This window comes from Orycteropus afer, unplaced genomic scaffold, assembly GCF_000298275.1.
Source record: "Orycteropus afer afer isolate SDZICR_OR568_19922 unplaced genomic scaffold, OryAfe1.0 scaffold00751, whole genome shotgun sequence".
NCBI lineage: Eukaryota > Metazoa > Chordata > Mammalia > Tubulidentata > Orycteropodidae > Orycteropus > Orycteropus afer.
The window spans coordinates 263,597-288,596 of NW_006922338.1; the positions used below are offsets into that span (position 1 = coordinate 263,597).

General features: G+C 60.6%; 2 protein-coding genes across 2 annotated transcripts; both read right to left on the reverse strand.

Moving 5' to 3' along the window:
* Window positions 1-339: 339 nt before the first annotated feature.
* MRPL28 (mitochondrial ribosomal protein L28) lies at window positions 340-13,815 on the reverse strand. Its single transcript, XM_007957476.1, has 12 exons — window positions 13,528-13,815; window positions 12,758-12,910; window positions 12,471-12,605; window positions 12,295-12,381; window positions 11,803-11,906; window positions 8,439-8,470; window positions 8,144-8,244; window positions 7,237-7,407; window positions 6,864-6,946; window positions 2,715-2,853; window positions 2,176-2,286; window positions 340-408 (listed from the first exon to the last, which is right to left on the reverse strand). The coding sequence occupies exons 1-12, from the start codon at window positions 13,813-13,815 to the stop codon at window positions 340-342; spliced, it is 1,473 nt and encodes a 490-aa protein (XP_007955667.1).
* A 1,395-nt stretch (window positions 13,816-15,210) lies between these two features.
* PGAP6 (post-glycosylphosphatidylinositol attachment to proteins 6) lies at window positions 15,211-24,989 on the reverse strand. The gene is made up of 13 exons (XM_007957477.2): window positions 24,932-24,989; window positions 22,363-22,540; window positions 22,062-22,269; window positions 21,856-21,986; window positions 21,379-21,647; window positions 21,000-21,298; window positions 20,246-20,336; window positions 20,046-20,169; window positions 19,601-19,737; window positions 19,286-19,464; window positions 19,063-19,209; window positions 15,863-15,979; window positions 15,211-15,507 (listed from the first exon to the last, which is right to left on the reverse strand). The coding sequence occupies exons 3-13, from the start codon at window positions 22,176-22,178 to the stop codon at window positions 15,211-15,213; spliced, it is 1,908 nt and encodes a 635-aa protein (XP_007955668.2). The 5' UTR covers window positions 22,179-22,269; window positions 22,363-22,540; window positions 24,932-24,989.
* Window positions 24,990-25,000: the final 11 nt, after the last annotated feature.

The following is a 25,000-nucleotide window of genomic DNA, read 5'->3' on the forward strand; positions in this document are numbered from 1 at the left end:
GCCCGAGCCCAGAGCGCCGAAGCCCAGGCCCGAGCGCCCCCGCCGGCGCCGTCCGGAAGTGCGGGGGCGTGGCCGGGGCGTGGGGGGCAGGCTGAGAACGTGGGGCGGGGCCTGGCGTAGGGGCGGGGCCAGGAGCTCCCGAAGGCGCTGGAGGGAGGGGATGGGACGGAAGGGCGTGAGGTGGGGCTGAGTTATGGGCGGGGCCAAGAGCGCGAGAAGAAGCCAGGGCGTGGGGGCGGGCCGAGAGCGTGGGGCGGGGCCGAGCGTGTGGGCGGGGCTAGGAACGCCCGAGGGAATTGAAGGAAGGGGATGGGACGGAGGGCGTGGGGCGGGGCTGCGCTATGGGGCGGGGCCAAGAGCGCCAGACGCAGCCAGGGCGTAGGGGCGGACCGAGAGCGCCGGGCGAAGCTAGAGATTGGGGTGGGACCTTAAGCGAGGAGGCAGGGCCTAGTGAGGGGCTGGCCATGGCCGAGGCACGGTCCCGGGAGGGACGGTGCCGGGCTGCTCCTAGGCTTTGGCGTCGGCAGGGTGGTTTGTGAGGTAGATGCCACTGAAGGTCCCTGAAGGACTACCAGGAAGACCTGGGCAGGTGGGATGTGGGGACTGCGGGCCACGCCGGATCTCCCATACTGTTCTGCCATTGACACGACTGATGGCAGCCCCAGGGATCGACCGGACCAGGGCTTCCTGGATCAGCGACCACGGCCGCTGGGGTCACTAGTGAGGTTGGCAGCCTGGGCCCACACGGGCCCTGGAGAGGAGACATCCCCAGTCCGCCGCCTGGTTGGGACACAGGTCCAGTGGCTGGGGGCTGAGCTTCCTGGTGCTGTCCAACCCCTCATCTCCCCATCCTCTGTCCCTTGACCCCCAGCCAGCCAGGATCCAGAGGAGGTGGTCTGGGGCTCTGCCCTCCCATGGTCGCCAGGCCTTCGGAAGTTGGACAGGGCCAGGCACTTGATAAGTGTTGCTGTCACTGGGCAGGGGCTGCTACAACACCAAAGGACTGTGCACTGCCATTGGTCAAGGCCTCTACCATCCAGTTTCTGGAGGCTGGACACCCGCCTCGATTTCTCCAGGCACCAGGCAGGGGCTTCCTGGTTGGCCTCAGGAGTTAGGGTGGTCCCACCACACGTGTGCTGTGTCCCCCATCAGCCACTTCTGGCACCCTTGCTCGGTCTGAGTCTGCAGAGGCTGGCTGGCTGTCTCAGGGACAGGCCTCACAGCCCCAGGCCCCCAAGGACACCAGCTCTGGCCAGCTCAGGAGCCTCACTCAGGCCTCAGCCCACTGTCAGCACCTCCCTAGGGAAAGGATGTGGGCACCAAGTGTAACAGTTGTGGCATCCCCCCACCCCTTCTCAGAGCCAGTATCAGGCCTGCTACTTCCCTGGATTCTCCCAGCAGCCCCAGAGGAAGCTGTACCCCATTTCATAGCCAAGGAGGTTGCAGCCTGGACCAATTAGGGACCTCTCACCACATCCTGGATCAGGGATCCTCAACACCCCACCCTCCCCAGCAGCCATCACCTAGGCCGTCCCTACTAGCCCCTCAGGTCTCCCTGGTCAACCCTAGTGGTCTCTCCCCCATACCAGTCTCCCTTTAATGTGTCTGGTTACTTGCCCACCCCCATGCTTCCACCCATGCTGTCCCCCAAGTTCCCCCAGGGCACCTCATCTTCTGGACAGTATTCAGACTTGGCTGCCCATCTCCCTTATCCTTCACAACTCCCAACAGGCAAAAGTCCTGGCGTGGGGCACCCTGAGCCCCACCTCCCACCCAGCTGCCCCACTGCGGCGCTTGCCCTGGGTAAGCACTGGGGAAGGAGGGGAACTGGGGAAGGTCGCAGCCTCCTGAAGGCCCAGGCCACCTCCAGAGGCCATCTCTACCCCTCAAGGCAGTGGGAGCAGGGGCTGCACTGCTGAGCTGACAGTGGACGACCCAGGCCTCCAGTGCAGGCTACAGGAGACCCCTGTGCACCCTCCCCTGCTCTGTCCGGCCTCAGAACTTCGGAGGAGACAAGTGCGACCTTCACGGCAAAGCAGAGTCTCGTGGGGGGAGGTGACCCTGGTGGGCTGGACAGACAGCAGGCCCTCCCAGACACTGGCCCTGCCCGCTCCCAGACAAGGGCCCCGGAGCTTGCCTTGGATCTGCAGAACTGCCCCCGCGGCCAGGCCAGACTTTCGGGGCTTCGTCCATGCCCGTCTTCCTCCTGGCCCAGGGCAGCGGGTTTCCCCAAGCCCTGGGACCAGAACAGGGCCCTTGGGCCTCCAGCTCCTGGGGGCCTCCAGCCTGCAGGGACAAGAAGGGGATCAGAAAGCCTGGGGGAGGCAGCAGCCCCCACTAAGGGGATGATGGCTGTGGGTTGGGGGGATCAGGCCTCACGGCACTGGCCAGGGGTGGTGGGGCAGAGGGAGTGAACTCACAAAACACCCCCACCAGGAGCCAGACCAGGGAGGCCACAAGGAAGGCTGTGGAGAGAGGAAGCAGGGTGACTTGGGCAGGGTGCTGAGACCAGGCTGGAGGTGTGGGGCCAGAGCACCCCGCATGCAGAGCTGCAGTGCTTTCGAGACAAACACCCCATTCACCACGAGCACCTTAACACTGCAGGCTTCAGCAGGGAGACCTGAGCACCATTCAGCCAGGCTATCCAGGAACCGCACGGAAAACAAGAGCAGAAATGAAGCTGAGTGTAAAAGGAAAACTCAAAGAAAGCACACCTCGAAGTCTTGAGGGTGTCGGTCCCACTCATCTGTGGACACATACTTAGACAGTGGTCCAAAGGGAGAAGATGGGGTGGCCAAGATGAATGTGGATGAGGCTGGAAACTGGCCACCACCAAAGTCCAGGAGGAGGCAACTGCCCGGACGGAGCACCAGGGGCCAGATGGCCATGGCTGATGGCCGATCTACCACGTACTGTCCACATCTCCTTGGTTTTCATGGAGGGGAAGGGATTTTCTGTCAGCCCCCTGGTCTCTCTCTTCACCCCCACCCCATATGCTGAGGTCACCGCTGTGTGTGTGTGTGCATATGCACACACACTCTGGGGGTGCCCTGTGGGGGGACAGAGGCCTGGGCCCACTCCTGACTCATCAGAGGTACAGCCCCAGCCATGAGCCTCCAGGCTCCGTCTCTCCATCACCGAGTCTCTTGATTCCATTGGTTCTGAGCTCAGCGAGGGGAGGGGGCACCATAAGTGACATCTATTGTGCCCCCACCCACTGCAGACATATGCTTAGTATATATATCATCAAGGAGAAAACCTCCCAAAACTGCACAGGAACAGGCCAGGTGCCCACCAACAGATGACTGCATAGACGAAGTCTGGAATACTATGCAGCCATGAAAAGGAATGGATCCCACAGCATGGGTGAACCTAGAAAACATGGTGCCCAGGGAAAGAAGCCAGTCACATAAGAGCACATAGTATAGAGTCTGTTCACGTGAGAGGTTCACAGTATGCAAACCCACACAGACAGAAAGCAGATTAGTGGTTGCCAGGGGCTAGGCAGAGGCTGAATGAGGAGTGACTGCTAATGGCTACAGGGCTTCCTTTTGGGGTGGTGAGAATGTTCTGCAAATAGACGTGATGGCTGCTCAACACGGTTTAATAACCAATGATACAGGAGCTCTGGTGGCGTAGTTCCTAAGGCTTGACTGCTAACCAGAAGGCTGGTGGTTCAAACTCACCAGCCACTCCTCGGAAAGAAGGTTGGGCAATCCACTTCCATAGTGATGCCGCTTCAGAAACCCAAGGAGGGGTCGCTATGAGTAGGGTCCAACTCAACGGCACATTAACAACAACAACATAGTTATATTGTATTATATAAATACGATAAATAATCATATTTAATATACACTTAAATATGCATGATCGATTTTAGGTTATGCATATTTTAACATGATATATATATATATATATATATTTTTTTTTTTTTTTTTTTTAACAGAACACACAAGTTCCCTGTTCTTGTGAAAATAGAAAATTTGTCTATAAAGGCCAGAAGATGAAGACCACACACCCCCCAGCACTGATGCTGGCTATTGCTGGAGGCTGGCTGTGGGCAGGCTCTATCATTGTGCGTAAATGAACTAACAGCCTACGAGAATCCTGTGTTACCTCTGCAATCGTGTGGAAATGCAAGGAGTGACATCTTCCTGCCAACGATCGACAGCACCAGTCAACCATTGGTGGGAGACGGCAGCAAAGGTAGGCCCTGTAGGGTGGGGGTGTTGGGCTGGCCGGTGGGTTCCAGGCCTGGGATCATGGAGAAAGTGACCTTCCTGAGGGGTGCACCCCCTTGGACCCCCAGCCCACCTTGGCCCTGACCTGCCTCCACACCTGCTCCTGCCCCTCATCCTCCTGTCCCTAGCTCCCCTCACCCTTCATGCCTGACAGGCAGGTCTGTCTACCTACCTGGCATTTGGATTGCCCTCAACACTGGTGTGACTCTCCCAGCAACCCCAGAGGTTACAGCGGATGCTACTGCTCCCCAACACCTCAAATGTCCCCACTCCAGCTGGTAGGTGAAGCTTTGTGTATGACCCGCCACCTGACCCCACCTTGCAGCTGAGGTTTCTGCTCCCATAACCTGGTGCCAGCCACATTTGGGGCATGTCCCACCTCACCTTACCCCCCTTTCATAAGGACAAGGGCCACCAGAGAGGGGCTGGCAGCAAGGCCTGAGGCCACTGCTGGCATTGATGCCACTATGGTCACTCTGGTTGAGTCCAGGACAGGAACCTACAGGCCCCACACCTGCACCCTCATGGGTCACACCTAACCAGGTCAGCCAGCCAGGCTACACTCATTCCTGGGCAGGTGAGCTTCCCAATCACTGCCACCCATGTCTCCTGCACAGACAGCCCACCCAGCAGACCTGACACAGACCAGGTTCCTGCTGGAGTCCAGGAGCCCAGGGGTGGATCCCAAGGCCAAGAGAAAAGCAATGCCAGGTGGGGGCCAGGTAGGGGATAGCCCAGTGGGGAGCTCAGCCAGGTATCTGGGGCTCTCCCAGGCAGGAACTCGGCCAGGTATTGGGGGCTCAGCCAGGTAGGGATTTAGCCAGGGCTCAGCAGCTCAGAGAGTCTACCAGGTGGCCTCCACACCCCAAGAGGTGCAGCAAGGACACCTTCCTGCCATGATTGTTTTGCAGACTTCTGGCCCCAGGGATGTTTCTGGGGGTCCAGAAGCCAGGCAGGGCAGGTGCCTGGAGAAGGTGAAGCAGTGCCTGAGGTAGGCATGAAGGGTTCAAGGTCTTGGTCAGCCCGCCTTCCACTGGGCACTGGAGGCCTTTAGTGGGGGAGCAGGCTAGCGTGGGGACCTTGGGGACATCAGCAGTTGGTGCAGGCAGGACCTCTTTGAATCAGAGTGTCCTTCTTGGTGAAGAGAGGGTCCTGGCCCACCTCTGCTGCCTCTGAGGCAGTGGGAATTCCTAGAATGGGGAAAGTGGCCCCTGCTGGTCTCAAGGTCTCTTCTGGGGGTTGTGGCCCAGGGTAGCAGGCTCTGCCCCTCAGGGCTCTGATCAAGTGTCTCAGAGACCAGCAGAGGGGGTCCCACCACCTCAGGGGAGGTGGTAGAGCAGAAGTAGCCATGTGCCCCCGGAGCCTGCCTTCCCAGCAGCTTCAGGCCACTTCCCTTCTCCTCTCCTCACACCAGCTCCCCTGCCACTCTGACCCCTAGCCGGCCAACTCCCACCTCCACGCTGCCTCTGCCCTTGCTGTCCCTCATTCCTGGTCCAGGTGGCCTCTGTCCTGTGGGCCTCTCCAGGTGTTCAAGGGACTCTCATGGCCCTGTCTTGGGTATCAGTTCTCCTCTCTGACTGAGCTGTACAGCCCAGGGTGCCCCAAGGGCCGCCCCAAGAGCTGGCTGCAGGGCCGCAGATGGCTCTGGCCACCGCCTGCACTCCCCCACCCCCGCCTGCCACCCTCGCTGTCCTTCGATGTCTCTCTCAGCTGCTTAGGAGCCTGTGGTCCCTGCAGCGAAGCCCTGGGCACGTGATTACTGTGCAGAGTCCCAGCCCCTTTGTCGCGGTGGAATCTGTCGGCGAACAAAGCGCACTGGATTAGCCACAGTGGATTAAAAGGCTTGCTTCACAGAGTTCACCTAATAACCTAACAATTCGTTGACGAGGCTTTGAACTCGAGGACGAACTTGCTGGACCATCTGGCAGCCGAGTTGACTGTGAGCAGCCTCCCCCATCCCCACATCCAGGCATGTCCCATCCACCCTGGCAGAGAGCCATCGGCAAGGACAGCAGGTTGGGGGGGTCATGGTCCTGGCCTTCCCATCCCTGCTCAGCCCTGCCAGGCTCGTCCACACACGTCACACACAGCAACAAGGACACAAGCAAATGGAAGATGGCTGTGGTGGGCAAGGATGTGCCAGGTGCCACCACCCATGGCATGCTCCTGCTTGCACATATGCATGTACACGCATGTGTACACAGACAACCACACATGTGCACACAAGCATACATGCATGCACACACAGAGTGCACACACAGAAGCACACATGTTCACACACAAGCATACACACATGCACATGCACACACGCAGAGTGCATGAATGCACAGATGCACACGTGCACACACGTACACATTGCATGGATGCACATGTGTGCACACACATGTGCACAGACATGCACAGACATCCCCTCTTTGATCGCCAGCAGGCTCCATCCACATGCTCCGTGGGCCCGAGCAGGCCGGCCTCTGACTGTGTTTGGTGCTTCGATTTGGACTGGCTGCTCCCCGGCCCGGGTGGACCGCTTTTTCCTTTTTGCCCCTCTTTTTGTTTTATTTTTTTTCCCCCATCGAAAAAACACTCTTGAAACCAAACTGACTCTACAATGGCTTGCCGCCTCACTTGGGAGTGGTGGCCGGGAAAGGGCTGGGTGGCCGGTCGGGGGTCTTTGATGCCGCCTCCTTGTGAAATTTGACGTGAAAGGCCTACAAGGGCGACTTTGGGGGCCGTGGCGCAGTGGGATTCGTGCCGCCACTTCTTGTCACTGCCGCCTTTGTCTCTCGTCCCACAACCCTTCCTCAGGACGTTTGAGGAAAGGGTCCAGGGTGAAGGTGCAGGTGTGTGTGTGTGCGTGTGGGGTGGGCATGGAGGCCAGGGCAGCCAAGGGCAGGGCCGCGGCTCTAAGAACAATGGGCAACGGGGGGGCATCCACCTATTCACCGCCCACCTGCCTGTCCATCCATCTGTCCATCTGCCCACCACCAGCTTACCTCACCTGCCTGGGTCCATGTGCCCGCTCGCGCCCGTCCCTCCCGCTGTCCGCCATGACGGGCCCGGCCAGCCGCGCGCTCACAGCCACTCCAGGAAGCGGGCGGCTCGTGGCCACTGCGTGGCTGGAGGAAGAAGTGTGACTCTGGGCTGCAGCTCCAGCTCCCGCACCGATTGGCTGAGGCAGGGACCAGATGACGGGCCTCAGAACCCTATGGTAGCCATGGCAACCAGCCCCTTTAGACACCGCCACCCCCGAGCCACTCCTGACTGCCAAGGGAGCAGGCAGCACCGCTGGTGGGCCCACACCAGGGTCCCCTCAGAGGGGTGAGTGGCATGGCTGTGTGGCAGCCCCCGCACCAGCTGTTGAATGTCTGCGTGTGGTGGCTTGTTTTTGTATGCACCCCATGTGGGGTCCCTGTCTTTCCTGGTAGGCCAGTCCAGCTCTGCCTGAACCCCCAGGGTAGATAAGGAGCAGTGGCCCCCAGCCCTTCTGCAACTCCTACTGAGAGGAGGACTGCAGGTCAGGCTTGCCCCAGGGTCTGAGACCAGGCCCAGGTTTGAGCAAGGCAGTGGGAAGAAGGGAATGGAGAAATCTCAGGTGAGCAGAGTCAAGCACTGGCGGCCTCAGACCCCAAAAGACCCCTTGCCATACTCCTACCAGCCACCACCTGTGACACAGACGTGAGCCCCCAGTGCAGCCCAGCCCCCCGCCTCATCTCCCCACTCTGGCAGGCCTCATGCCCTGTGACTACCAGGTGTGCCCCATGACCATGGTCCTGATCTTTTCTGTTCTGCCCTGTAACCCACCTGCAGCCCAGACACTGGCTTCTCAGCGAGGCTCTGGGGTCTTCACTCCCTGGACCGTGGTGTGGGCCGTGGAGCATCTCTGGAGTCCACGTCTGTCTAAATACCTCCAGAGGCAGCAGCCTGGGTCCGCACGAAGGCAGCACCCCACTTCCTGACCCTGGCCCAGCTACACCTGCCAGATTGACAGGTGAATACGGCAGCAGGACTGCAAGGCAGCAGGCATGAGTGTGGGGGGGGGAGCGCGTCAGGGACAAGGGGGTAGGTGGAGAGAAGCCCACGGCAGGAGAAGCATGGACGCAGACGCATGAGGTCACACATTCTGGGGAGTGCGTTCAGGCAAGGCAGGGGGCCTGGCTCAGAGCCACAGGACACAGCTGCTTGGCTGGCCCCTGGGCTCACCTCCAGACCTCTTCATGCAGCCCTGGGCCACCCTGTCATGAAACACAGCAGGGTCAGAAGGGTGAGCCCCCAGTCCCTGGCTAGCGCCAGCAGGACTTATACCAGGGCAGGGTATGAGGGAGCCCAGGGAGGAGGATCTGGGGGTGCAGGCCCATTCTGGGGTGTCAAGAGGAGAGGAGTGGTGTGGGGCCAGCTGCACGCTCTCTGGACCCAGCTGCAGCTTGGGGTGGCCGGCCAGTGTTGGAGGGAAGGAGAGTTGGCGGGGTCTGGGCCTGCTTGTGCCTGCCGACTAAGGCTGCCTCTGGAGCCCCCTGGTCTGTGCTGTGGCTGGACGGTGGCGGACACTCAGGCAATCAACCACAGCAGCTGCAGTGGTCGTGGACATGACGGTGGTCAGGCAGGTGCATGCTGCTACCTGCCCGGGGCTCCCTGGGCCCTCGGCACCCTGGCGGGGCCCAGGCAGGTGAAGTTGCCTGGGTGATGAAGCAGGACCGCCCTCCATCCCTCCTCCTTCCAGCACCTTGCCACCACCACCCACCTCAGCAGCACCTGGCAGGCCAGGGTCAGGGTCAAGGCAGAGACCTGGGCTAGGTACCAGGCCAGCTTCTCACTCAGCTTCCCCCACTGCACAGCTGTACAAACCCCTCCCTCAGCTGTCCCATCTACAAGACTGGGTGATGAGGAGGGTCCTTCCAACCTCCTCAGGACTCTGGGACATCAAGATCAGAGGGTGGACACAGTGGACACAGCAGAGCCTTGGGGCATCACGGTGTCACCACGTGCATTCGTGCTGGAGGCTCCACCCCACCCCACCCCCAGGGACCCCTGCTCACACTGTCACCTCTGGCCAGCCAACGGGCTGCAGCCACAGTCCACCCTCATCCACAGCAAAGCCACCGACCCTTTGACTTTGAGACCGACCGTTGTCAAGGAAACACACGTCTAAGCCAATCACTGGAACAGGAGGATGGTGGGTGAGAGGGGGTGCTGGGCCCCCAGGGTCCTATCTGGTGTGGGGATGAGATCATGGCTGTGGTCCACTTTCCCAAGGCAGGTGGCCTCTGCAAGTTTGACCCTGATCAGTACAGACCCCCCCCGCCAGGGACTGAAGGGTGGCAGGGCCTCAGTGAGGGGTACGAGGCACTCCAGGAGCTGAAGGGTTTGGAATTGTGGGGAGTATGTGTGAGGGGGGCTGGAAGCTCCAGGGGGTGGGAGGCCAGAAGTTTTCAAAAAGGAAGAAAAGCAGCAGGAAAGAGACTGAGAGGTGGGGTCCGAGGAGGGGACAGAAATGGAGTGGAAGGTGGCTTTGGGGCTCAGCCTGGTGGGGTGGGGGACATACAGAGGGCAGGTGGCAGGTACAGCATTTTCCCAACCAGCTCCCACAGCTCAGCTCCTGGACCTGTGGCCATGAGCATGTTTCTGTGCACGTATATGCATGTGTCTGAGTTTGTGTGTGTACGTCTGGGTGTGTAGTATGTATGCATCTGAGCATGCCTGCCTGTGTCTTAGCATGTGCACTGTGTGTCTGAGTGTTCATGTGCACGTCTGGGTGTGTAGTGTGCACCTGAGCATGTCTGTATGCGTGCATCTTAGTGCGTATATGTCTCAGCATGTGTGCATGTGTGACTGTAGGCATGTGTTTATATGCATGTCTGAGCATGTCCACCTCCCCACACACACACCTGCCTCTGGGAGTGGAGCAGCAGGAGCCCCAGGTGCCTGTCCCTGAACCTGGGTTGGTTCTGTGGGGAGAGGATGGGTCTGATTGCGAGTCAAGGACATTTGTAAGAATTTGATGACACTCCCCTAAAAGGGGCTTGTGATCCCAGGGACTCAAGGGCCAGCCATGCAGTCTCGCTGGATGCAACCTCCTCCACAGATGGGTGCATCCACACAGCAGCCCAGCCACCAGGGAGAGACACTGTAGGTTACAGGCGAGGGGGCCACACAACACCAGCAGGCAGCCCACGGCCCGAGATGGCCCCCAGGCCTGGGGCCTGGTCGCAGCATCAAGACTCAGTGCAAGACTGGACTCGGAAATGAGCCTGGCCTACTGTTACCCAGAGACCCAGGCCCAGGCCCGCTGCCATGAGCCCGTGACAGCTCCAAGCCACTTCTGACTGGCAAGGGAGCAGGCAACACTGCTTGTGGGCCCACGTCAGGGTCCCCTCAGAGGAGTGAGTGGCATGGCTGGGTGGCGGAGGCTCCCGTACCAACCGTTGAATGTCTGTGTGTCTGTATGTGTGTGTACACGCACTTCTGAGAGAAGGACTTCAAGTAAGGCTTGCCCCAGGCGCTGAGACCAGCAGCAAAACAAAATTTAAAGTGGTTCACAGCAGGGTGATTGTGGTTACTTGTGTTGGGGGGAGTTCCAGCTGGAATGGCAGGACATGCAGCCCAAGATGCCCAGAGTGTCAGGGTCAGTGACAGACAGCCTTCCCAAGTGACAAGCCAAAGGCTGGGGGGAGGGAGAGAGGGGCATCCATCACCACTACAGTCACACACGGCAGAGGCTGTGGTATTTTAGAGTCTGGGTAGGGCAGCTTTGGGGGTATACTTTCCCCAAGGCCTCAAGAGGACCTCAGTGCTCAAGACCCCTAAGAGTTGGGGCACTCCCCAAATCTCAGGGCAGCAAGAGCCTCAGGCAATCTATCTGGTGGCTCAGCCCATATCCCCTCCACACTCCTACCTGGCCTGCCCCGGGCTGGGCCGTGGGGAGCAGAGGCCTGAGGTTGACTTCCTGTAGAGACGACACACACACCCGCCACCAGCAGGACTTTCCTGGGCCCCAGACAGAGCTCTTGGGGCCAGGCTCCCGCCGGGCGTGCTCCATTCCTGAGAGCTTGTCCCACACAGAGCTAGTGAAATGTTCCAGAACGTTTAGGCAGAAATGTGTCATGGGGAAAGGCACCCTCAATTCCCAGTCTCGGTCCCATAATGGAGCCTGAGATGGACCTTTCCCAAAGGGCAGATCCCACTGTGGAGGGGGTAGCTGGAGTGGAGTGCACCGCTACCCACCTGCTCCTGCCCCTTGGCCTGGTAAAGAAGGACTCGAACACAGGGCCCGGCTCAGACTTTATTGCTCCTGCCCCACAGGCACAGGAGGGCTCCCTGGGGTGTGCTGGCCCCATGGCAGGGCCTTAGATACGCAGGGGGACTGGGCCTCACCACGGCAAGAGGAGCCAAGCGACAGCCAGCACCTGGGCCCCCAGAATCCTTCAGTAAGAGGCTCCCCAGCCACGTGAGCTCATCCGAGCCGGGGGCCTCGCGGCCAAGGGCAACACACGGGCTGGCACTGCCCGCTGCCCACGGTGGCCCCATGGGCCCAGGCGCTCCATCCACGGAGTCCACGGAGCCACGTTACCCCCGGATGCCCCTCTTCTGCAGCACTGCCGGCTCAGCCAGCGCCTGCCGCTGAAACCGTTCCACCAGCTCGGCCACATAGACCTTGAACAGAGGCACGGGGTCCTACGGAGGAGGGGACTACATGAGGACAGGCTGCTCAGGGAGCCCGGTGAGGACCCAGAGGCCTTGCTCCACCTGCCTCAGCCCAGGGCTGCTGTTACCTGGTGCTGTGAACACCAGAGCCCCAAACACTTGGTGCTCACGGGCTGGGGCCAGGAGTCCAGCCGTGCCTGCTGGACCCTGAGAGAGAGCCCTGCCCCTGACATCAGACCCCCTTGGGGACATGGGAGTCAGTGCTCAGGTCCTGGGGAATGCTGGGGGAGATGCAAGGACACCCTGACAGCCAGCACCCAGCTCTCCCCACCACGCCGCCAGCTAGAGGGGCTGGGGTGAGGAGTGCACCAGTGGGACCCAGGCCGGCGGCCCCCACCGTCCCCACCTGCACACACACCTTCTCCTCCAGAAGCCTCTGCTTCTCCACAGCTTCATCCAATGTCAGGCCGACCCACTCAGCCTCGGCCTCAGGGATGGTGAACTCCTGGACAGCAGGGCGGGGAGGGTGCACTGAGGGTCTGCCCACTGGCCGCAGGGGCTGCAAGGGGCTGGGGGGTGGAGGCGAAGCCTCACCTTGTACTTGTCGTAGATGGCCATCCTCCGCTCAGGGTCGTCGGGGTGTAGCTGCGGGTCCTGCCGGGCGAGACGCAGCAGCAGCCCGCGCTTCAAGTCCATCCCAAACTTGGAGCACAGGTCCTCCTTCGGGGTCTGGGGGAGGCTGGGCGTGGGGCCAGGTGCGACCGCAGAGCCCCCTGCTCCCTGCCTCTCTCCCCTAGCATGCTCCCCCCAGTGGTCCTCCACCCACCCCAGCTTCCTGCAGGGCCCGCTGCAAAGCCCCCACACCCCCACCCCACACATGCCTTGAGAATGTAGAAGTCAAACCCATAGGCCTCGTCGATGAGGTCCAGCGTCCTCATGGTCACGGTCACCGAGAACTTCTTGTCCAGGATCTCACTATACAGCTCACGTTGAAACAGCTGTGGCTTCCAAATCTTCTGCACCCTCTTAGAGAGCTGCGGGTGCAGTGAGACCCCTGAGGGCGGTTGTCCGTCCCCTTCCTGGTCCCTTATCCTCCCTCCCTCCAGGCTCCAGCCTGGTGCAGCCCCTCTGCCCCAGAAGTCAGCTGCCCGGGGTCTGCTCTCGCCCCAGGTAGCTGGTGTGTGTTCCAAACGCACACACAGACCACGGTTCATAGTTGTCATGTTGCAAATCAGGGACCACAAGGCCAAGACAAAAGGGAACACTGCCCAGGAAGACTGCAGAGTCCCTCGAGAACCCCTTCAAGGGCAGGCTGGTATGTCTGCCCTTTGCAAGCTGCTGACTCTGAGGCAATGTCAGCTAAGGGTGGAGAAGAGGTCGCAGCCTGGCCTGGACCACACCATGAGAACTGAGCAGCTACAAGGGGTCCAGCTGGCGGGGACCCGGGTCTAATGTTCCCTGCCCAACCACCCCAGGGCCTTTGCACGTGCTGCCCCCTCCCTGTCTTGGGAACTGTATGCCAGATCTGTGTTTTCATTTGCCAGCGTGCTCTTGACACTTGGGTCCCTAGCAGGGCTGGCCGGTGTACCCCTTGCTCTGCGGCATCACTGGCGTCCAGCAGCCCCCTGCGGCCCCCAGCCCAGCTACCCACCTTATGGTTCCGGACGTATCTGTGCCCTAGGATCCAGCCCTCGCCGCCCCACAGCCCCCGCTGGGACTCGGGGGGATAGTAAAGGGGTATGGGCACATCCTGCACGCGTTCCCGCTGCCCGTTCTTGGGGTTGATCTTGAACTTAGCCCCGTGGGGCCTGTAGTGCACGGGCGTGGGCGTGGGCGCTTCCTCCAGCGAGCGCAGGTAGTGCTGGGGCAGCCGCGAGCAGATACCGTCCCGCAGCCGGAGCTGCTTCCAAAGGTGGATGGGGTACTTGTGTAGGGGCATGGCGGCGCGGCTGGCGGGACGAGCGCGCAGTCAGTGCAGCCCGGGCTGCACCCGGCCGCCCGGCTTCGTCCTCACTCCGCCACCGTCGCCGCCCTGATCTCACGCTCACCTGCCCCCACCCCGACCCCGACCCCCACCCCGCGGCCCCGGGCCCGAAACCAAAGCTACACCCCGGTTCCAGCTCGCACACCTCTCCGGGTTCCGCCGGAACCGGAAGCCGCGCGTGTGCCCGCTTCCCCACCGCTAATTGGCTGAAGACCCCGTCCATCGGGCCTTCGTCCCACCCCCCCGACTTTAGGGATCGTAGAAAAATGCACCGCGGAGGCAGCGGATGCTCAAGGTACCGTTGGCAAAGTGCGGCTCTGCGTTTCCCGCGAACGGCGGCGCTGGCCGACTGGTCCCAGGCTTTGGGCCGGTGTGAACCGGGTCTGGTACCAGGCCGGACTTAACCCGTCCCCTGGCCCAAGGAAAGGCGCAAATAACGTGAGACCTCTTTCGGCTTGAGAAATCATTGTAGACTATATTAAATCGACCATAGCAAAATAAGAGCTACATAAAAATGTCTTTAGAAAAACGTCTATGCCCAACATACACCGATTCTATACACCAGTATACACACCGCCCCTTTACAAGCCTAGAGAATGCTTCAATGGCCAAGTGTGGGGTGACTGGGGGGATCCCCCGGGGCAGGCTGTGTCCTCCACCCAATGCTCAGCCAAGCCCTCCGAGCTCAGCAACCAGCCGACGTGACCCCGGCTTTGGGAAGGGGCTGGGTGCTGTCCACAGACCATCAGCCCCCTCTCCCCTGTTTCCCAGGAAGAAAGGACAAAGGTGGGCTGGGGTCCAGGGTCTAGAACCCAGAGACTTATTAAAGTCCTGGTACGTCCTCTGGGGCCACACCCCGTGGAAACATGCGTCACCCCAGTGGGAAGGTCACCACCTGAAGGGCTGGCCCTGCACCCCCACAGGCCATCAGTTTCTGTGACCTTGGCACCTCTCCCCAGGGTGATGGCAGCAAAGGGGGAGCCTCCCCGCCTCTGCTGCTAGCACTCAAGGGCGCCACTCTCACCCTGGAAGGTGGGCTCCAGCCATCCTGCCCCACAACCAGAGCACAGCCTCACGTGGACAGGGCAATGGGAGGGCTTGCTCCCAGCTCCAATGAAGCCACCCTCCCACCAGGCCTGTGCAGCCCACACTCAGTCCCTGCCAACCAACTTCAGCCCCATCAGCCACAGACTTCTGGGACCACCAGAGTCAGTGGCCCCCAGGGAGTCCTGCCAAAGTGGGAGGGGGGTGGTGTTCTCTCTGGAGAACGGAGCCAGAAGGCTGCTCAGGGCACTTTTATTCATTTGGGAGTCTGTCTGGACAGGGCTCTCACCCACCCGCCTGCCACCATCACGTCACGGCATACAGCTCCTCGCGGTCATTCCTGCAGGTCTGGTAGTGGCAGGGGAACACCTGAGTGCAGGCCCAGCACTCACTGTGCTCAGCACATGGCGGCAGCAGGAAGGCTGCGCTCCCGGCTACCAGCATGTGCCAGAGGCTATGGGTGTAGTAGTAGTTGTCACTGGTCATCATGAAGGTGTAGATGGCCATGGCCATGGAGGCCATGGCGATGCCCGGCAGTAGGTAGAAGGCCCAGCGCTGCCAAGACGTGGGGTAGCAGTGGTGCCGGCGCCCGCAGCGGTACACCTGGAGCAAACAGGTGCAGTAGGTGGGTGGAGCACTGGGCACAGGGCCCTGCTTGGGTTTAGGCATTGGAAGCAGGAGGGGGGGCTGGGCGGGGGGTCCCAAACACAAATGTCGCTGCTGCTGGGTCCAGGCCTCAGGCACGGAGGATCCTGGGCCCCTAAGGTGTGGCCAAGGCCAATGCCTGGGGGGGCTGGGGGTTCAACATCTGGATGATATCAGACAAGGTGCTGGAGGCTGCACTCTTCTCCCAGAATGGGGGCCTGCTGGGAGCCTCACACTGTCATTGCAGGCCAGGCTGTGCTCTGCACACTGCTTGGAGGGTGTGGCAGGAGTGCCCACTGCCCCAGTCCCTTACCCACATGGAGACCATGACCACGAGGGCAAAAAGGCAGGGCCCCAACATGTTCCAGGCGCCCCTGCGGTCCAGCTGCAGGGACATGGCAATGACTAGTGTGCCCAGGAGAAACAGGACCTGTAGACAGAGATGGGTGCAGAGGCTGGGGGGAGCACAGGTCTGGGCACATTAGTGGGTCTACTAGTCCTCACCATTGTCCCCCCGCCCTGCTGTACTGGCTGGGAGGGAAGCCACTCTGCTGCTGGCTCCCACACCGCTGGGTCCCTCACCTGCTAGAGAGGGGCCTGATGTGCATAACACACCAAGACTTGCTGGCCAGGCAGGGGGCCTTAGGGGGAACTAGAAGGTGGTGCCAATTTCATCCACCCACCGTACCACACACAGAACAGCCACATGGTGCCTCCCCCCAAGGCTGTGCACCCCTGAGTTTCCAGGGGCTCCAAGCAGGGCAGCCTCAGTCTCCCTCAGATATATGTGATGTAAACCCTAAACCCCAGTACAGGTGATACAATCCCATTTGGCATAGGACTTCCTTTGTTCTGTTAGTAGGACATCAGTGTAGTATGTGCTTTACACCAGTCAAGTTTAAGATACTGGAAGAGCCAATCAGGCAGAGAAAGAAGCACAGACGAGGGTAAGACACAGGCCACGTGAAGGCCAAGGGACGCCAAAGACAGAACTTGGTACTAGTGGGTGCTGCTGAGATACGTGGAAGTCGACTTGCCACTGGGTGATGGGTGAATCTGGAGGAATCTTAAGTGCCTCATACAAGGGCCTAGTTTGCCATGAAGAGATGCTGGTAGATTATGGCATCCTGATGAAGGCTCAGAGGGAATCGAGAACTGGTTGAGACCTTCTGTTGTCATGAACTGCGTGTTGCAGGAATGTGGACATGAAAGTCTTCCGGGGAGACTTTCAAAGGACATGATGAACATTTATTTGGACATTGCAGAAAAAGGTGATGCTTGTTATGCAGTGGTAAGGAACCTGTCTAAATAATGTTCAAACACAGTGGAAGGTAGAATTTGTTAAGTGATGGACTTGGGTATTTGGCTGAAGTTCCTAAGCAAGTTCTTAAAGGGGCGATGTGGTTTCTCTTACCGCTTACAGTAAAATGGGAGAGGGAAGAGATGGACTTAAAAATGAACTGTGCAAGATGAAAACCAGACAAAACTTTGAACCATTCTGTTGTATGAACTGAGGATATGTGTCCTCAAACTCTACCAAGGACGTGGCCACTCGATTTGCTGTTTAAGAGATTAAGTCCATGACTGGTGGATCTGTCCAACCATCTAAGTAAAGATCCCATCAGCTTAGACTGAAAAGGAGAGAGACAGTACAAAACCAAGGAAAGCTGCCTGCCTCCTGGGATTCTGTAGCCAGAAACAGGCCGATGGAGTGACTTAGTTCCAAACATCTGCTGTCCCACAAGAGAAGGTCAGGAGAACTGCTCAAGGAACTGTGGTGTGCAAGGCTGCTTCCATTTCAAAGGACTCAACAACTGCCTGTGTTTCAAAGGTTGGAAAATCCCCTGCTAGATTCCAGAGAGGATCTCGCATTAGGCTGGACACCAAAATGTCAGTGGTTTGAAGCCACCCGCTGCTCAGTGAGAGAAAGATGAGGCAGTCTGCTTCTGTAAAGATGTACAGTCTTGGAAACCCTCTGGGGGCAGTTCTCTGTCCTGTGGGGGCACTGTGAGTCAAAATCAACTAGATAGCAGTGGGTTTCGTTAGGTTCTAGAGTGTGGGGTTGCCATTCAAGTGGGCCCAGAGGATGAGACTTTTGCCCATAATTGAGGGGGCAGGGCTGCCATTCTCGAGCGACAAGGGAATAGAGCCTACCAGAGCTTAGGGCCGGGGTGGCCACTCAAATGGACTAGGAGAATGGGGCCACAGTGCTGAGAGAGCAGAGTTGCTGTCCCAGTATGCCTGAGGGCAGGAATGATGCCCAGGGCGGAAGAGCCTCCACCCAGAATACAGACAGCATGGCCAACACCTGGTGTCTGAGGGGTGGGGCCATTGGCCACATGGTCCCAGCAAACAGGACTATTCTTAAGTCCTGAGACAACAGTCAATGTTATGAAACAAAATGTGTATGAACTACTGCATGGAAAATGAATTTGCCCTGTAAACTTTCACCCAAATCACAACAGAAAGAAGAAAACAGCAAGCCTTGAGCCACAATGAAGTTTGTTCTGCTGGGTTTGGGATTGCGTGGCGCCTGCCATCTCTCCCATTTGCAATGTATCCTCCCTGTGTCTGTTCCACCACAGTCCTGTGAAAGCAGATAACATGCTCTGGATTTCACGGTCTCAAAGTGGAAAGGGCTGGAATATGCCCGATTCTCATCCACCCTTGATCAAGTGAATCATGAGATATGGGACGTGGAGTTGATGGAAAAGCTTTGAGATGCTATGACAGGGTGAATGTTTGCATGTGGGAAGGATGTGTATTTTGAGGCTGGCCAAAGAGTGGAATGTTATGGATTAAACTGCATCCCTCAGAAACAAGTGTTGCAAACCCTAAAGCCCTGCACGTGTGGATGGCATTCCACCTGGGAATAGGGTTTTCTCTGTCATGTGTTATGGACCTGTTGACAAGACTTCCCGGCGTAGGGAGTGCTTTACCCAAACCACCTCTGAGACACACAAAGAGCTGACGAGACAGAGGGAATGACACAAGCCAGGTCCCTCACACACAGGCCTCTGTCCGTGGCCAGCAGTTCTCCCTTCCTGCAAGTTCATGGCCCCCACACTCAGTCCAGCACACACCGGGATGCTGCCCAGGGGCTTCCTTAGGCTCCGCCTTGGACATTCCCTGGCTGGTAGTTCTTGGTTCCCAGAGCTGATGGGCGTGTGTGTGGCAGAGGATGGCAGCTTCTGGGCACGAGGGCAGGCATCCCCATCAGCCAGGCCCGACTGCAGGAGAAAAGCCTCAAAGCCTCCGGCACCAAAGACCAGCGGCTAGGAGCTCCTGGGGGGCGGGGGCTGCCCTGAGCAGAGCTGCAGGCCCCAGAGGAGGGGCCGGGGTTCTGCTCGCCCGGCACATCACCTGCCTCCCAGCATCTTCTAAACAGTGCCTGCTCCTGAGCAGCTACAGGAAGGACACGTTCCTAAATGCACACAAGATGGTTTCCCTACACATGCTCCCTTGATCCTGCCTCTGCCCCCCGGGACCTCAGGCGGCAGGAGGAACACTCACGTATTTCAGGACAGCCTTCAGTCGCGCCATGCACAGGATGGTGACCCAGATGGACACCACAGAGCCCAGGAAGTCGCAGTACTGCAGCGTGTCGTAGCTGAGGATACACAGCACGGCCTCCCCCGGCTGGTCGCAGGCATGGTAGAACTGCAGGGGAAGGGTGAGCGCTGGATCCGCCACCCAGCCGCCTGCGGGGCCGCCCCAGGGTCCCTGTGGGGCCTACCGTGGAGAAGAACATGGTGTAGGCATACACAGAAGCCTCCACCAAGAAGGTGCGCTGGACGGACACGGTGATGGGGGCCAGGAAAGCCAGGTTGCTCAGGGTGAGCAGCAGCACGGCCAGCGTCTGCTGGGCCAGCGTCTGGGCCGTGCTGTTGTCTGTGCAGCTCCAGCCGCGCCAGCCTGCAGACGAAGGCAGGGCTGCTGAGCCTCGCCCCCGCAAGGCCCTGCAGGCTGCCCTGCACCTGGGCCGGTGGCACCAGCAGGGCTGAGGGGCTGGGAGAAATGGCCACCCCCCAGGCCTCCGCCCGGCCCTCACCGGCCTTGCAGCTGCAGCCTGCATACAGGTAGCCGTGTCTCCGCAGCAGGAGGCACTGGCCGTAGGTCCCACAGTCATTCACACAGGGCACCAGGTACAGGGTGGTCTCCACGTGCACTGCGGCCTGCTCACACTCCCTGTGTGTGGGGCAGCATGCAGGAAGGCAGGTGGCCCCATTAGTGACCCTGTAGGCCAACAGACCCCTGCACCCAGAAACAAGCCCCACACCCATCCCTGGTCCAACAGCCTGGAGGCATATGCTCTGCCGTCTCCACCAGCCCAGACCCAAGAGTCCCTCCAGGGCTCATCCTGGTCCCTGAGCTGCTGTGAGAATGACCAGGGAGCAGGCAGCTGCCTGGCATGTGTGGCAAGAATGTGGGCCACCCCCTGGTCCTGGATAGCCCCAGTGACGCAGTGACATCCCCCAGCCTCCAGGTACACGCACCCAGGGTTCTCGGGGCACACAAGCTGCATCGAGAGGTACCAGTTGTCTGTCTCTGGGAAGGGGATGATGAGGCTGGCCTGCTGGGATGTAGTGCTCAGGGTCAGTGGGTGGCCCTGGAAGAAAGCTGGGGCAGGAAGGCCCGGTTGGAGCTGGCCGGAGTGGCAGGCCCAGCACCACCCACCACTCACCTGCCCACACACCTGTGGTACAGTTGTGTGACGTGTTAAAGCTGAGGAAGGGGGAGGCAGCATTCACACAGGCCACCACCAGGGTGCTGTTCTTCACTATGGTCTGGAGGGAGATGGTCAGGGTCAGCCCAGGCCACAGAGTGGCCCAGAGAGGCGGCACCAACGTCCAGCCAGGGCCACCCGTGTCTACCTGGGATCCCTGTCTGGAGCCCACCCCACAGCCAAACTTCCTCAGGTACAGCCTCCCCCCTCAAGCAGACTCCCACCTGGCTCAAGACCTAGCCATGTCACTTGGTTGCTTGCACCCTATCTGTGTGGTCCAAGCTAGCCCTCGAAGGCCTGAGGCAACATCATCCAGGCCAGGGACCTTGTGGCCCAAGTCACCCACAGACCAGCTCTGGGCACTGGGGGGCATACCTTGTTAGGCCCAGTTCATCCCCAGGGGGTACCTGGTGGGCCCTGGCTCATCCTTGGGAGATACTTGGTAGGTCCTGTCCTGTCCCCGGTGAGCACCTGGTTGGCCTTGTCCTATCCCCAGCAGGTACCTGGTGAGCCCTGGCCGATCCCCAAGGGGTACCTGGTAGGCCCCATCCCATCCCTAGTCGGCATCTGGTTGGCCTTGGCCCATCCTCAAAAGGCACCTGGTTTGCCCTGTCCTATCCATGGGGGATGGACCCAGAGCATGCCTGGGGGACACCTGGTGGGCTCTGTCCTGTCCTGTCCCTGGCAGGCACCTAGTGGGTCCTGGCCCTCCTCCAGCAGGTACCTGGTTAGCCTGCAGGGAGATGGTGAGGGAGCCCCCACTGTCCATGCCCGTGTTGAGGAACAGCCGCAGCAGGGAGGGCATGTCAGGCTGCACGAGCACCCAAACCCTGTCCAGGGGCCGGAAGCGCACGGACACCACGTCCACATCCTCCCGCAGAATGGGGTAGCTCATGAGACAGGAAGGGCCGGCTGCTGTCCCACTGCCATGGACAGGGTCCTGGGGGCCATGGGAGGCATTGCGGCTCTGGTTGGGGGTGCCCTGCAGGAGGTGCTGGGCGCTCACGGTCCACGGCCTGCAGGCTGCCAGAGGACGGAGTTGGCTGTGGATGCAGGCAGGACAGAACTGCCCTGTCCGCCCACCTGCCACCCACACAGCCCACCTGTGAGGGTGGCCACGGTGCGGAAGGCCACTGGGGCACGGCGCCCCGCCAGGCTCTCGGCGGTCACCTGCAGCCACCGGTCCCAGGGCGGGGAGCGCAGCAACAGGCGGCAGGGCTGGGGGTGGCCAGCGCAGCTGAGCACTCTCCGGAAGTCACGGGGCAGAGTGACCGAGCCCACAGTCAGGCGCACAGGGCAGGACTGGCTCCCGTTGGACACACAGCCCTGCAGCTCTAGCAGCACCTCCCTCGTGAATTCAGGGATGAAGACCCTGCAGGAAGGTGAGTGGCCCTGGAGCTCCAGGGGCAAGAGAGGAGCAGGCAGGGCGACGTCGGGGCCGGCATCTGCCCGCCCCCAGCATGGCCACCAGCCCAGGCCCCCACTGTCTTCCCTGCATGGTGGGGGCAGTGGTGTTGCCCACTCCCCCATCTCCAACAACTCACACGTCCCCACACTCGCCTCCCTGGCCCCCAACTCACTTGAGGTAGCTGGGGCGTGAGAGAAAGAGGGTCTGTGGGAGGGGCACGTTGGGCTCCAGGACCGAGACCTCAGCCACCCGGAGGACCAGCATGTCCGGCTGGAAGATGTAGGCGCAGGAGGGAACGAAACCCTGCACAGAGAGTCAGGCTTGGAGGATGGCCAGAGCCAGACAGGGCCCACCCAACCAAGGGAGGCAGCCCTTCACCTTCATCTGGATCTTCTGGGGTGAAGGGGGCAGGTGGGCAGCCACAAACCAGTCCCCAGGTGCCGGGTGGGAGACGTTGACAGAGGTGTTACTCTGAAGCATCGAACTCAGCAGCATCCGCACGTGGAAGGAGGGCGCCACTGAGGTGTTGTCGGGGAACCTGGCGTCCAGGGGGTTGATGACCGGAGGGGCGCCATAGCGGAAGTGCCTGGGGTGGGAGGGGGAGGCGTCAGGGCGCAGCCCTGCTGGCTCGGGGCATGGGCTGGCTGTGGGGGTGCAGGCAGGGCGGGCAGGTGCATACACGGTGATCTCCACGTCGGAGCACGAGGGGCCGCTGCCCCGGGACACTTGCAGCAGCCATCGCAGCAGGACGGTGTCCGGGGGCACGCGGAAGCGGAAGACCCTGGCGCTGCCGTACCAGCTGTAGAAGGACAGCCGCTGCGGAGTCTGTGAGAAGAGCTCGGACACGAGCCACCCGTCTGTGGGGACACACGTGTCAGCCCCCCAGCTTGTGAAGGTGACCTCAGCAAGCTCACTGCTGCCCTGCGGCCCCTGGCGCCGGGAGCCCAGGATGGTGAGTGTCCCCTCAGGCATCCCACTCCTGCACCAAGTCTTCCTGCCCCAAACCCAATATATCACCTTCCTCCTGGTCGCAGGCTCAGAACCTCTCATCCCCCTCTCCTCATCTCACACCCACAGCCCCCCAGCACCGGCCCCTTATAAGCAGAAGCAGCCCCATGCAGAGACTGTGGGCCCTCTGCTTACTCCAAGCCCTGCCAGCTCCCTGCACACCAGCCAGGTCCAGGCTAAGGGACTGGCTGGTGATGGTGAACCCTGTCAGTCCTCTCATCTGCCCTGGGCACCAGGAGCCCCCACAACAGGTACTTCCTGGGTGCTCTCTGGGCTTGGGCAGCAGCCAGCTGGGCCTAAGGTCTGGCTCCACGCCTCATGCCTCAAGTGACCTTGGGCTGCCCAAGGTGGACAACACTGCCTTCTGGCCGCTCCCTTCCAAGTTAATGGACGCTAAAGTGCTTTGTGAAGAACCAGGAAGTATTGTGTGCACAGCAGGGTGTGGGGTGCCCCTCACCCCAGGGCTGCCGGGCATCCTCCCTCAGGAGTGGCAGGCCTGGGCCCCTTCAGGGGAGCAGGTAAAGTAGCCAGGTGACAGCTGGTTCTCCTGCCAGCCTCGTGACCACCCCCCCAAGTGGAGATAACAACATTCAATGGGAGGAGCCTAAGAGGGGGGTCGGCCCGCTGAATGGCTGAGGGAGGGCCAAGGTCTCGCCTGCCAGGCTGGGCACCGGGGTACTCCCGAGGCCACTGCTGCCCCTCTGGTGATGTGATGGCACAGGTAGAACCTAAAGGGCTGGGGCAGGGGCAGATGCCTGCACCCCAGACCCCAGGGGCCCGCCAGGCCCATTCTGAGGGAGAATCTGTGGGGCTTGAAACTTAGCTATCTTCATTACACCAGGCAAAGGGGACGGGAGCTGCAGGGACAAGGCCTCGGGACCTTTCAGCTTGGAAGGGCCAGCCTCAAGGACACTTGGTGTTCAGCTGAGAGTTCCAGCAGGTGCACCAGAGATACAAGAAGGGCTGTGGTCATCTGAGCCCAGTCCCCATCTCCAGCCTACGGTATGGCATGGCTCCCACTCCCAAGCTCCCAGCCAAGATGCCCACAGTTTTCTGGGTGAGCATGCCAGGTGGTTACCAGATGTGGAGGCCACAACTCTGACCTCAGAGATGAGACCCCTCTCCCTGCCCACATTCACCTGCAAGGACAGATGGAGGGGCTGGGGAAGGGGCAAGGAAGAAAGTCTTGAGCCCTTCCTGGGGTGCAGTGAGGGGTGCCCCAAACTAGGCCAGGTGCCTGCTGGGGAGACTTTCCCAACTACAGACCCCAGAAGCCAAGACTTCTAGGCAGGCAGAGGATGAGGGGACTGAGGGGCCCATCAGGCAGGCACCCACCCTGGCAGCCCAGGTGCCCCAAGCTCCACCCCCCCGCCTCACCAGGGACCCATCACCATGCCTGACCGCCGGGCTGGGGAAGTAGGAGAAAAGAGGGGTGGGAGTGCCCAAGGAAGAAATTTAATCAGGAGCTCAGGCCTGGGGGAAAACAGCCTTTCTTTCAAGCTGGGCCAAGCTGAGAAGGCACAGCTTCTGAAGACACGGGAGCTCCTAGGAGCAAGATGTCAGAGCAGCAGCGGAGGGGTCGCGAGCCAGAAAGGGAAGTGGAGGCACCGGCTGGGTGTTGTCTCAGCGGCCCTCTCCGGGAGCTGCCTCTACCCAGCGGACATCTGGGCCTTCCCACCAGGGGCTGGTGGAGAGCACTCATTGTCCCATGGGTCCGGGGAGGTTCTGTCCCAGGAAGAACCCTGAACGGATGGCAACCCCTCACCTATCACCTCCTTGGGTCTCCGTGAGAGTGGATTCTCAGAAACAGAAATGCCAGGGGCCCAGAAAGTTCCCAACTACCAGGTGGAGGGGGCCTTCTCCCCAGACCCACCCTGGCCCACCCGGCTGTAGGCCCAGGGCCGCCCAGAGAAAGTGCACCATGGAGCCGGGCTGGGCCTGAGCCGCGCCCCCACCTCCCGCCCCCACTCTGGGGTCGAACCTGCAACTTTCTCCCAGCTCCGCCCCTCCCACGGCCCAGGTGGGTCCCCAGCCCAGTCCTCGAGGCCGGTCCATCTCCGTGCGGGGCGCGCGCCCCTGCCAAGAAGGCGTGTTCGGAGCGGTGTACCGGCCAGCCCGGCCCCGGGTTCCCATCCCGACCGCTCGGACGCGGTGGGGAGCCCAGTCCGCGCGGCGCCCGAGCGCACAGGTGCCCCCAGGTGAGTCACAATCCCGGCCCCGCCCGGCCTGCGCTCGCTCACCGCTCGTCCTGCGGTCGCCGGCTGCGGGCGGGGGGCGCGCCAGCAAAAGCAGGAGCAGCAACAGCAGCA